General features: G+C 38.6%; 1 protein-coding gene across 2 annotated transcripts in view; it reads right to left on the reverse strand.

Annotated features, from left to right (window-relative positions):
- Positions 1–3,727: 3,727 nt before the first annotated feature.
- The window catches only part of LOC124545589 (WD repeat-containing protein 74), a 98,325-nt gene continuing 88,378 nt past the window's right edge, over positions 3,728–13,674 (reverse strand). For both annotated transcript variants that reach the window (XM_047124547.1, XM_047124539.1), the window contains one exon: positions 3,728–4,170. In XM_047124547.1, coding sequence (XP_046980503.1) covers positions 3,991–4,170 — 180 coding nt within the window. In that variant the 3' untranslated portion in view covers positions 3,728–3,990. The remainder of the gene's footprint in view (positions 4,171–13,674) is intronic.

Consider the following 13,674-nt stretch of genomic DNA (forward strand, 5'->3'; position numbering starts at 1 on the left):
CCTCAGTGACGCCCTTCAGGTAAAAATGTGTTTCCTCATCTGGAGCTGCACCTTCAGGAGTCAGGTTGTCTCCTTCCACCATCGCGTGACAGAGGTCATCCACGGACTTGCCGTACTCCAGCTACCGAGGAAGCTATTTTGGAGGTCATACACCATGAACCTCAGCGAAGTACGCATAGCTTACCAAGGCAGCTGCGTGTCTTGCAACAAACAGTTGATAACGTGCTGCACGAGTGTGGGCTACACTCTTATCATTATGCTTTCATGCAACACCTGCATCATACAGATTGCCATCGGTGGATGCCATTCTGTGAATGGTTCCAACAACAACAGGAAGCCTATGATGATTTCGTGAACACTGTAATATGGCCGGATGAAGCCGCATTCACTTGTAAGGGTGTCTTCAATATGCAAAATGCGCACTATTGGTGTGAGAATAACCTGCACGTCACCTGCAATCGTGGATATCAAGTTCGCTTTGGTATCAATGTTTGGGCCGGAATATTGGGTGACAGATGTTTGGGCCCTAGAGATTGCCTGCATGAAGGTATCATGCATTCCTCTCAAACTATATGCCTAATGTGCTGTAAGATGTTCTATTACATGTTCGGCAGAGGATATGGTTCCAACATGGTGGTGCACCTCCACACTCTGGAATTAATGTGCGACAATATTTGGACAGAACATTTCAAGGGAAACGGCTCAGACGTGGAGGTCCAGTTGTATGACTACGTGTTTACCTGACCTAAAACCCCTGGATATCCACCTGTGGAGACACCTGAAGGAGCAAGTGTACTTTAGTCCGCTGATGAATGTGCAAGAAGTGGTAGTGCGTATTATGCTGCTTTTGTTACTGTGGACACAGCTTTGCTGCGAAGGGTCCAGAGCTGGATGATCCAGCGGGTTGCGTAATGTTTGGATCTGCAGGGAGGGCACTTTGAGCATCTGTTGTTCTGAGGACAACATATTCTGTTGTGAAGGTCATGTGGTCATTAATATGGACATTATTATTGTCACTGTTTGCTAATGTGCAACATCCGAGCGCTCATATTAAATGTATATAAATGAAAAGTAGATGTTGTGTTATTGTATTGTGCTCTCAGCTTTAGTATTTCGAAATTGATATTGTTTTTGTAGTTATTCTGTCCTATGACAGGTCATTTGTTTCAATTGTCTATTTCTTATTTGTCTAACCATGTATTTGTTATGTTCAGCGTTACAAAATGTTGTAAATCTAGGATACATGTGACCTAAGAAATGGTGCATATTACAGTATGAAATGTCAGAATAAAATTGGCAATTAAAAAAAAATGCGCCCCAACCCAGGATCGAACTCTTGACCTCCTACATGCTAACCAAAAACTGTATCCACTGCACCAACTGTACAGCACAACAGCAACAACTGTGCTGACAGAGGTACTTACCATACATGTGGTTAAAGTAGGTTACAGTGTTGCCAGATTGCAACTCTTTAGTGTCCTTTTTCTACCGGATGTACTTGCCAGACAAAATTCTGCGACAGACATTTTTTTATCGCTGACATGTGAGGAGTAGCGCTGCGAAGCCCAAATGCATGAATTTCGCTTCACCCTGTATATTTATACACCTTATATACCAAAAAATATCTAGCCAATGTGTCTGAATGTTTACTAGAGCACTGTAAAAAATTTGAAGTAAATACGCCACGTAGTTTTCAAGATTTTTGGTAACAATGTTAATTAATGACTTGTCTTTGTGCAGTAAGTGCGTGCGTGCACGTGTGTGTGTGTGTGTGTGTGTGTGTGTGTGTGTGTGTGAGTGTGCGTGTGTGTGTGTTTAATATTTATTAGAGCACTGTGTAAAAATTTGTAGTAAATCGATCAAGATAGGGAATTTTGATAACTTTAACAATGAGTTGTCTTATATAAATAAAATAAAATAATGTATTTATTTTAAAAAATGTGGCCTATGTCTGTCCAAAGGTTTATCAGACTATCATGTCAACATTTACTAGAGAACCGTCTAAAAATTTCAAGCAAATTGGTCACAAACTTTTAGTGATTTTTGTTAACAATGTTATAAGTATGACTTGTCTTCATACAAAAGTGAGTGTGTGTGTGTGTGTGTGTGTGTGTGTGTGTGTGTGTGTGTGTGTGTGTGTGAGTGAAGCCAATGTCTGTCCTAATGTTTATTAAACTATCGTGTAAAAATCTGAAGTAAATCCGTCAAGAACTTTCCAAAATTTTTGCTTAAAATTTTTTCCTTTTTATATATATAAACTGAGATGACAACAGTCATGGGATAACTCCTCCTAATATTGTGTTAGACCACCTTTTGTCCGGCATAGAGCAGCAACTTGACATAGCATAGACTCAACAAGTTGTTGGAAGTCCCCTGCAGAAATATTGAGCTATGTTGCCTGTATAGCCATCCATAATTGCAAAAGTGTTGTTCCTTCAAATGTTTGTAATTAGTACACAATTACTGATTTTATCCTATAACAAAAGATACTAACTAGTCATAATGGAAATAAATTAGAAAATCAATTACATACAAAAACTAAGCACGAAAATAGATCTGGTGTTATATTCTTTAAAACTGAGGGCCAACCTTTCTCACTTATGGAAATGCAGATTATACTCACGTATGTTAATGGTAATTAGTTAAAAGAGAACAAATTTAAGGAGGCAGATGGCAAAACAAGAGGAGAAGTAAAAATACCCCAGAGCTTGCTTTGTCACAGGCTACGTGGAGTCTGCACCACACTCAAACCCTACCAACAGCCTTACTAACTGAAATCAGGATTCATCTGACCAGGCCATGGTTTTCCAGTTGTCTAGTGTCCAACTGATATGATCACGAGCCCGAGAGGTGCTGCAAGTGATGTCATGCTGTTAGCAAAGGCACTCGCCTAGGTCACCTGTTGCTATAGCCCACTAACATCAGATTTCACCACACTGTCTTGATGGATACATACACGTCCCACACTGATTTCTGCAGTTATTTCATGCAGTGTTGCTTGTCTGTTAGGACACACCTCTACGCAAATGTCACTGCTCTCAGTCATTAAGTGAATACCTTTGGCCACTGCGTCTTCCCTGGAGAAAGGTAATGTCTGAAATTTGGTTTTCGCGCCACATTCTTTGCATTTTGGATCTCGGAGTATCGAATTCCCTACTGATTTTCATAATGGAATGTCCTATGTATCTAACACCAACTATCCGACTACCATTTCGCATTCAGAGTTTGTTAATTCCTGTTGTGCGGTCATAATCACATTGGACACCTTTTGACAGAAGCTACTACTTAAGAAAAAAGTTGCTGCTTCCCCAGTTATAGTAAGTTACTCCTGTTTATCAGAAGTAATTGCAAGAAATATCAGTCATTTGTGCCATTACCTTCATCGACTTTATGTCTTTTTTGGTGTCTTCTCTCATTTCAGTGTATACCAACAAATTAACATGAGCGGAAATCATTCACATTGAAGAAATTCTTGATTTCATTACCATAACAAAAGAACAATTGTCAGTGAATAATTCTCAAGCGTACATGAAACTAACTTACTAGATTACAAAAATTACTGCAAAAAAATAGCAATTAATTGCAAAACTTGCTCTTTGATAATTTTACTTGCCTAGATGTTCTTTTTATCGTGTAGTCACAGCTACATACACTTAACAATCATATCCCATAAGTCATATTTATGATCATAATCATGGGCCTGGAAAGATTTAATAATCTTAAGCTGAACTTTTTAATAATTTTTAGAGACTATATATTTTTTACAGCAGTTTCACAATTTATTACACATATATGATACAAATATCAGTTGATCAAACAACCATCACAGTTATATTTATTACAACAAATGTGTTAAATGTTTAATTACAAACATTCTAAATTACACATTTGAAACATAAATAAGTCACCTGACTTAGTTTTCTCCTAATAAGGAAACACAGAGATGCACAGAACGTCCAACACACATGTAAATATTATAGACACAACATATCAAGTTTCCTCAAGAACAGCCATGTCATCAAAGAGACTGTCATATTCAGCGACAATTTGAATATCATCATCACTATCCACTTTTTGATCATTTTGTTTTTCTTCTTCTTCTTCTTTAATGTCTGGGAGTATCATCTGAGACCTCACCAGGACACAATTAAGTTTCATTTTTTGGTACCCCTGCAACGAAAGTAATGTAAGTATTATGCCAGATTCATTTAAAATACTAAACATGTCTCATCATATGTTTCATTCACTGCAACTGTACTTCAATCACATGAAGAATCTTATGGTTTAATGGTTAATTTACTGTCCATATAAAAGGGAGCTAGAACGTAAAATTTTTTTTTTCACATTTTCGGATTTTTACCTCATTATAAAATATGCAATTTTATGAATTAATAGAGGGAAACATTCCACGTGGGAAAAATATATCTAAAAACAAAGATGATGTGACTTACGAAAGCGCTGGCACGTCGATAGACACACAAACATACACACAAAATTCAAGCTTTCGCAACAAACTGTTGCCTCATCTGGAAAGAGGGAAGGAGAGGGAAAGACGAAAGGATGTGGGTTTTAGGGAGAGGGTAAGGTGTCATTCCAATCCCGGGAGCAGAAAGACTTACCTTAGGGGGAAAAAAGGACGGGTATACACTCGCACACACACACATATCCATCCACACATATACAGACACAAGCAGACATATTTAAGACAAAGAGTTTGGGCGGAGATGTCAGTCAAGGCGGAAGTGCAGAGGCAAAGATGTTGTTGAATGACAGGTGAGGTATGAGTGGCGGCAACTTGAAATTAGCGGAGATTGAGGCCTGGTGGATAACGAGAAGAGAGGTTATATTGAAGAGCAAGTTCCCATCTCCGGAGTTCGGATAGGTTGGTGTTAGTGGGAAGTATCCAGATAACCCGGACGGTGTAACACTGTGCCAAGATGTGCTGGCCGTGCACCAAGGCATGTTTAGCCACAGGGTGATCCTCATTACCAACAAACACTGTCTGCCTGTGTCCATTCATGCGAATGGACAGTTTGTTGCTGGTCATTCCCACATAGAATGCGTCACAGTGTAGGCAGGTCAGTTGGTAAATCACGTGGGTGCTTTCACACGTGGCTCTGCCTTTGATCATGTGCACCTTCCAGGTTACAGGACTGGAGTAGGTGGTGGTGGGAGGGTGCATGGGACAGGTTTTACACCGGGGGCGGTTACAAGGGTAGGAGCCAGAGGGTAGGGAAGGTGGTTTGGGGATTTCATAGGGATGAACTAAGAGGTTACGAAGGTTAGGTGGACGGCAGAAAGACACTCTTGGTGGAGTGGGGAGGATTTCATGAAGGATGGATCTCATTTCAGGGCAGGATTTGAGGAAGTCGTATCCCTGCTGGAGAGCCACATTCAGAGTCTGATCCAGTCCCGGAAAGTATCCTGTCACAAGTAGGGCACTTTTGTGTTTCTTCTGTGGGAGGTTCTGGGTTTGAGAGGATGAGGAAGTGGCTCTGATTATTTGCTTCTGTACCAGATCGGGAGGGTAGTTGCAGGATGCGAAAGCTGTTGTCAGGTTGTTGGTGTAATGGTTCAGGGATTCCGGACTGGAGCAGATTCGTTTGCCACGAAGACCTAGGCTGTAGGGAAGGGACCGTTTGATGTGGAATGGGTGGCAGCTGTCATAATGGAGGTACTGTTGCTTGTTGGTGGGTCTGATGTGGACGGACGTGTGAAGCTGGCCATTGGACAGGTGGAGGTCAACATCAAGGAAAGTGGCATGGGATTTGGAGTAGGACCAGGTGAATCTGATGGAACCAAAGGAGTTGAGGTTGGAGAGGAAAATCTGGAGTTCTTCTTCACTGTGAGTCCAGATCATGAAGATGTCATCAATAAATCTGTACCAAACTTTGGGTTGGCAGGCTTGGGTAACCAAGAAGGCTTCCTCTAAGCGACCCATGTGTGTGTGTGTGTGTGTGTGTGTGTGTGTGTGTGTGTATATATATATATATATATATATATATATATATATATATATATATATATACTGTCAAAAACAGTATCTTATTATTTCGTAGTATAAACATGCGTTGTATGTCAAAGTGCTAATGTTTTGCCAAGGAAAAGTGACAAAAAGATTGGTAAATCTCTCAAAAAGTAAAGTATGATGCCAATACGAAGTGTTTTCAAGAAACATGGGTTTCATGGTAATAGATTTTCGAATAAAGGGAAACACTGTGTTCAACATGTGGCATGTGAAGTTACAGGCAATGAAATACAGGCAAACTTGTCAGTATCTGGAGAAACATCCACTAGTGCTTCAAAGATTAAAATAAAACATTCTGATACACAGTTTTCTCAAAATGAAAGTGATGTAAATGTTAGGTTAGGTTATGTTCCGATAGATTTACACATCCTAACAAGAGTGTTAGCCAGATGTGTGTGTTGTAAAATATGGAGGGCCAGTAGTCTACATAAATACAGTGAGGTATCAAATGGACTAGCCAGGAAACTTATCATTAATTGTGCCAGTTGTAAATATACTTATTCATTTTGGAATTCTGTTAAGTATAAAGATAATTATTCTGAAGTAAATGTTAGGTGGTTTTATGGATTGAGAGCTATCAGTAAAGGACACACTGCAGCAGAAACAATGTTTGCTGTGATGAATATGTCACGCCCACCTTGCAGGATTTATTGGTGCTGCTGTGGAATCTGTCGCATGTGAGTCAATGAAGGGTGCTGCAAACCAAGCTGTTGAAATAAATGATGATGTGACTGACATACCAGTAGCTTTTGATGGCAGTGGCAGAAGTGCGGCTACAGTTCTAAGAATTCTGTTGCTACAGTGACCAGTGTGGATACTGGAAAGGTAATAGATTTCCAGATTTTAACCAAACATTGCTATAATTGTAAATCAGGGAATGAAGAAGGGCATATCTGTGACAGAAATTATGAAGGAACAAGTGGTGGTATGGAGGCCTCTGCAGCTACTGAAATTTTTACTCGATCTGTGAAGGAAGGGGGAAGTGTGTTACACTAAGTTCTTACATGATGGAGACTCAAAAGCATATAACAGTGTAGTAGTTGCTCAGCCTTATTGTGAGAAGATTATCACAAAACTGGAATGTGTTGGTCATGTCCAGAACAAGATGGGCACCAGGTTGAGGAAGATGAAACAAAGTTTGAGAAACAAGAAACTTTCTGATGGTAAACCCATAAGAGGCAGGCTGACAGACAAAATGATTGATGAACTACAGCAGTATTATGGGATGGCCATTAGAAATAATACTGAAGATTTGTTGAAAATGAAGCAGGCAGTATGGGCTACCTTCTTCCACAGACTGTCACCTGATGAAAAACCAGTAACCACCTTTGCCCTCCTGGACCTGATTAATGGTGCAATTACCGCAATGCCAAGCACTCAAACAGTTCATACAGCCATAAACATTCCATCCCAGCAGCAGTCATGGATATCATAAAACCTATTTACAGAGACCTGAGCAATCCTGAATTAATGAAGAAGTGTCTGCATGGTCAGACTCAAAATCCCAGTGAGTTGTTCAATAATCTTATACGGACTTTCTTATCAAAAAATTTTTGTTGTTGGAATGAAGACACTAAAGTGGGGGGTCAGTGATGCTGTTATTGCTTTTAATGACAGCAACACTGGTAGGGTGAAAGTGCTACAGCATACAGGAATTAATCCTGGAGCAAACTGCATCAGAGAACTTGAACGGATGGACAAAGTTCGCATTGATAAAGCAGAAAATGCAGCACAGTTGGCCACTAAGGAGCCCAGAAAGAAGAAAAGAATAAAAAAACTTGAAAAAAGATCAAGAGGATGACATAGAGTATTGTGCAGGGTGCTTCTGAGTGACTAAAAATAAAAAATTAAGCATATACTGAGTTACAGTCTTTTGAAACTTTAGAAGTCATTCCTGAAAATTTACATTTTCTGTTGCATTTTTCCCTAACTCTCAGAAACCACTTCGAGTAAAGTATTCAAATTTTCAGGGAGTAATAACATACATATCCTGAGTCTACTGAACTCAAAGAAGAACATGTTATGTATAATTAAAATTATTTAGGATAACGTACTGTAATATTGTGCTCTGCCCGTGACGTAATAACATACTGTTTTCCTTTCCTATTGAAATATCAAGAGTTAAAGATGTAATTTAACCACTGAGTCAATGAACTGCGCTGCAAGTCAGCGAATATGTACACCTAGGATAATGAGAGTGGCATAGCATTACCATCTGTATTTTGTTCTATATAAGTATGCGTGCTTGTCGTTTCTCTCTCTTCTTTAGTCGCGCACTTTTCCAACAGCATCTTACTCTATCAGACTCTTATTTTCTTCAAATGAATTGAAATTGTATTCCTGTTAGGAATTTGTTTAATTGTGCTATTATTACCGCCAATTGCGATTACTGATATGACTTTACTATGAATACTTTTTTCTTTCGCTACAGAGTCAGGCTAAGATTATTGTTATTTCAACGTATTTGGCCGGAGTACGACAAATATTCTTTGTTACGTTCAAAACTGTGAGATGTCAGATGTCAGTATAAAAAACTTCTTTCATTAAATAATAATTATTTAATTTGGCATTTCTGCTTTCATTTCATAGTAACGATCATCAATCCACAACTTATAAATGTTACAGATTTTGCTTTACTACATTTTTTCTTAAGTTGCCAACACAATACCCATGAAATTAAATTAAACTACGGTATTCTGAATTTTCTCGCGAGGCGAGAAGACAGTTAGTAATTTCCCTGAGATTATACAAACCCAAATTAAACGTTTTTCAGTACGCCACGAGTCTACTGACCTTCACTTCAGACAATAAAAATTGTAAAAAAGAGTAGAATTAACTAAGGAGTGAAGTGATTTTTTTTTATGTAGTTCTAATATAATGCGCATTTTCTGACAAAAAAATAATTTTCATTATGGAGACTAAGAAAGTGGTGTGTGTGTGCATGTGAAATATTTAGGTTCCTTTTACTTTTCATTTTGTAGATTTCCTTTTAATTAATTATTTATTTAATTATTATCAATTGTTATTATTATAGAACAAAACAAAGAACACAAAATTTTAAGTGTGTAATTAAAAAATTGTATTTCCAAAATCAGTGGCTGAAATGCAATTATTGTAGTTGGGTAGACTCAGAACATCTAGATTAATGTCCTGTAAAAGTTTCATGTCAATGGCTACAGTGGTTCCTCAAATACAGGGAAGCCAAGTCACTAAATTTAACACGGGATAGGTCATTCCAACTCTCCTTACTAATTTATTTTTGAAAAGAGGGGCACATGGGCATGGTCAGATAAACGTAACTGTTCTAATTTTTTTTTTCTGCCGTTGAGAAAGAGCTCTTGATTTCAAACACTAGACTGACACAGAGTATTTAAGATATTTCATACTCCTTTACAAATTCTTGTATACAATCACAGGCAACATAATTTCATGATAGCAATAATTACAAAGACTTGAATTTTCCACTTAATTTATAGTTCCAAAGTTATACTACACAATCAGTTATCAAGTATGCTATAATAATCTATAATTACAGCTTGAGGCTGTGGCCAATTGGCATCACAGCGGGGAAGTGGGGCCTTGGGCACGGGACATGGGGATCCAAGTAATCCAAGCATTCTATGGTCTAATGATAAATTCACAAAAATTATTACCTGAAAAGAAAGTATATATACCTGAAAACGCAGTATAAAATTTCTTTTTCATGAAACCTGATCAGAGGTGGTGAACATGGCCCAAACAAATCCTCAAATTGGCAAAAAATAGTTTTTCTTAAATAAGTAAAAACTATGACTTTGAGTGAAAAAAATGTTAAACAAGAAAGTTGTAGGCTTTAAAAAATTCTATCGATTGCTTTTTTGTAACTAACAGTTGTTTTCTTGTGTTTCAATATACATAAAAAGAAGTTAAAAATCTGGCTCACTATAACTTGTTAATATCCGTGTTCTCATACTACCTATTTGCTGTTAAGTAGCACGCGCGTGAGTGAGTGAGTGAAAAAGAGAGAGAGAGAGAGAGAGAGAGAGAGAGATGCATGTGCTCCTGATGATTGGCTAGATCTGCTCAGGGGATGGCCATACAATAACAGTTTCGGCTTATTTTCTTTGCAAAGAGTTGTGCTTTATCAATTGCAATTATTAAAAAATGACTTTGAAAACCTTGCACTTTTGTTGGGAATGTTATTATTAACTATACAAAATAACTTAAAAAAAAGAAATTGCTAACAACTAGATATAAAAAAGTCTAGTGAATGGCATTAACATTTTACAGCAATGCCCTTGATGGAGGTTAATGTTGAATACCTACATTTTCAAGAAAAAATACTAGGATATGTTTCACTGATTTTTAGCATTAATTGAGTAATAAAGTAAAGCATGTAAGTGTGGAATGTGTCAGCTGCAGCGGGCAGTGGTGTGGGGGCAACTAGCACATGCTTACTTAATCTTTCATGTCTTGGCTTCTGGACAATTTAGAAAAATTCTTTAGTACTTACTCTTTGGTAGCTTGAACAAGATAAACACGAATGTTACAGAAGCAAAAAATCTAAAGAAATATTTAATTTTTATTTAATTTACATTTTGTCTATTTTTATCATCATTTTAACGATTATGTATCTATATTTTTCATGTAATAAATTAAATGTTTTGCTTAATTAATGATACTTATGATATACTTGTTGCTGGTTTCTTTAGCACTTACTTCATTACTTCAGTATTTAATTACTTTTAGTAAAAAAATTAAATAAATGCAACATATCAGGATTAGTTTAAAATATTTTATTTATTTACACATATATTGCTTGTTACGTCTCCATATTGCTTGGACTAAAGTTTCTGAGGGGCCAATTAGAGGCCTCTCAGTTTCATCTCATGAGCAGGTTTCAGGCACTGCCTGTGTTTGATAAAGATCCCAAGCCTAATGCAATTTCTTACCCTATTTCAGTGGAAGCCTATCAGCCTACATGATCTATGTAGTCCCAGAAGGTGAGATTAGGGAGTTCTAACATTAGGTGCTTAAAAGGGCCTCTTAGGGATAGGCTGTCAAGGAGGAAAAAATCCAGAGTGCACTCTGAGTGCATACAGGGAGGAGACATCCCAGATGTAGAATAGGTGCTTCTGGATGCCTTGAAGCACACAGAGTGCAGCCAGCTGCAGGTGGTGGCTCTACATCTACATGATTACTCCACAATTCACACTTAAGTGCCTGGCAGAGGGTTCATCGAACCATTTTCATACTACTTCTCTACCATTCCACTCTTGAATGGCGTGTGGGAAAAAGGAACACCTACATCTTTCCGTTCGAGCTCTGATTTCTCTTATTTTATTATGATGACCATTTCTTCCTACATAGATGGGTGTCAACAAAATATTTACGCATTCGGATGAGAAAGTTGGTGATTGAAAACTCGTAAATAGATCTCGCCGCAAAGAAAACCGCCTTTGTTTCAGTGACTGCTACCCCAACTCGCATATCGTATCAGTGACACTCTCACGCCTATTGCGCGATAACACGAAATGAGCTGCCCTTCTCTGCACTTTTTTGATGTCCTCCGTTAATCCTCCCTGGTAAGGATCCCATACCGCACAGCAATATTCCAGCAGAGGACGGACAAATGTAATGTAGGCTGTCTCTTTAGTGGGTCTGTCGCATCTTCTAAGTGTTCTGCCAACAAAGCGCAGTCTTTGTTTCGCCTTTCCCACAATATCATCTATGTAGCCTTTCAAATTTAAGTTGCTTGTAATTGTAATTCCTAGGTATTTAGTCGAATTGACAGCCCTTAGATTTGTGCGATTTTTCGTATACCCAAAATTTATCGGATTTCTTTTAGTACCCATGTGGATGACCTCGCACTTTTCTTTGTTTAGTGCTAATTGCCACTTTTCACACCATACAGAAATTCTCTCTAGATCATTTTGTAATGTCGGTACCAATGATATGTGTTGGTTCTGAATGGAAGTGATTCTCTCTGGTTTTGGGCTGCTATTTGAAGGGTATAGAAGGTCAGTCTTGTTGGCGAGATGAAGGCAGAGCTCAACATCTGTAGTATTGTCGAAAGGATTAACTGCAGACCTTTGGTACTGAGCTGAGTGGAGGGTCTAAATGAGAGGCTCAAATGGTGCTGCAACTGTGTGGGCTGCAGATTCCTCGACTTGCGCCATACAGTGGTGGGTTTTCTGATTCCACTTAATACATCAGGGATCCACTAAACACATGGAGTGCCTACACGGGTAGCAGAGGCTATGTGGAAGGGACTGGGTGGCTTTCTTTTTAGGTCAGAGGGTCTTGGAAAACTATAGGAAGGGCAGTAGTCTAAAAGTATGAAGGGCAAACACATGGAGAGGGTAGACCTAACAACAACTGGTATTGCAGTTTAAACTGTCGTAGCAGTGTTGGGAAATAACACAGCTCCAAGCACTGGAGCTCAGATCATTATAGGTACTGAAAGCTGGCCAAAATGTTAACATAGGATCTAAGTTGTTAAAAAAGGACAGATTAAATACATACAGTTGACGATGGAGTGTTTATTGCTGTCACAAGTATTTTACCTTCTAGTGATTTTGAAGTAGACAATTCTGTGAGTCAGTATGGGTTCTGACAACCAGAATAACTGAGTATTAGTGACCAAAAGATAGTTGTACTGGGAGGGGCAAATCAAAGTGGCCCAGATGAGTGGATACCACTTTGGCAGCATTAATAGAGGAGGAAAAGACCTACAGTTACTTCCAACAGGATGGAGCAACTGCCCACACAGCCGGCCAAACCTGGAAACACATTTACACAATCTTCTCAGTTGTTAATTGAGGTCAGTCTGGTCACAGCCCTAGCTGGTCACCCAGGTCACCTGATCTGTCAGCATCCAATTACTTTGTGGGGGAGCCTTCAAGTGTAAGATGTGTCGCAACAATCCTTGTAGCCTCCAAGAACTGCCGCAGAACTTTTTGGATGAAATTGCAGCAATTCCAGCAACTTTGATTTGCTTTCAATAACTTGCTGACCAGGACCCAAAAGGGCTAACAGATGAATGGTGGTCAATTTCAACATATACTACAGTCAGGTTAATACTGTATTTCCTTCCTTCTGCTGTGCTTCTTTGTACCCTGGAACTCTGTTCTCCAGACCACTTTTATTTGCCCTAACCTATAGCATGACTGAACAATGTAACACCCAAATCCACCAAAAATAAATGCATAATATATCTATTAAAAAAAATAATAAAAATAAAAATTCGCTTAAGAGATAACTTCCATTCCTTCCAATCTGACAATGTAAGCATACTTCTACATCTACACAGATATTCCACAAGGCATTGTATGGTACATGGTGGAGGGTACCCTGTTCCATACTAGTTATTTCCTTTCCTGTTCCACTCACAAAAAGAGTGAGGCAAAAATGACAGTCTATATGCCTCTGTCTAAGTCCTAATTTCTCATATCTTATCTTTGTGGTCCTTATGAGCAATGTATGTTGGGGGCAGTAGAATCGTGTGGCAGTCAGCTCCAAATGCTGGTTCTCAAAATTTTCTCAATGGTGTTTCTCGAAAAGAGCTTCACCTTCCCACCAGGGATTCCCATTTGACTTCACAAAGCATCTCCATAATACTTATGTGCTGTTTGAGCCCACCAGTAACAAATTTAGCAGCCTGCCTC

Source organism: Schistocerca americana, chromosome 1 (assembly GCF_021461395.2).
Source record: "Schistocerca americana isolate TAMUIC-IGC-003095 chromosome 1, iqSchAmer2.1, whole genome shotgun sequence".
In the NCBI taxonomy this organism is placed as follows: domain Eukaryota; kingdom Metazoa; phylum Arthropoda; class Insecta; order Orthoptera; family Acrididae; genus Schistocerca; species Schistocerca americana.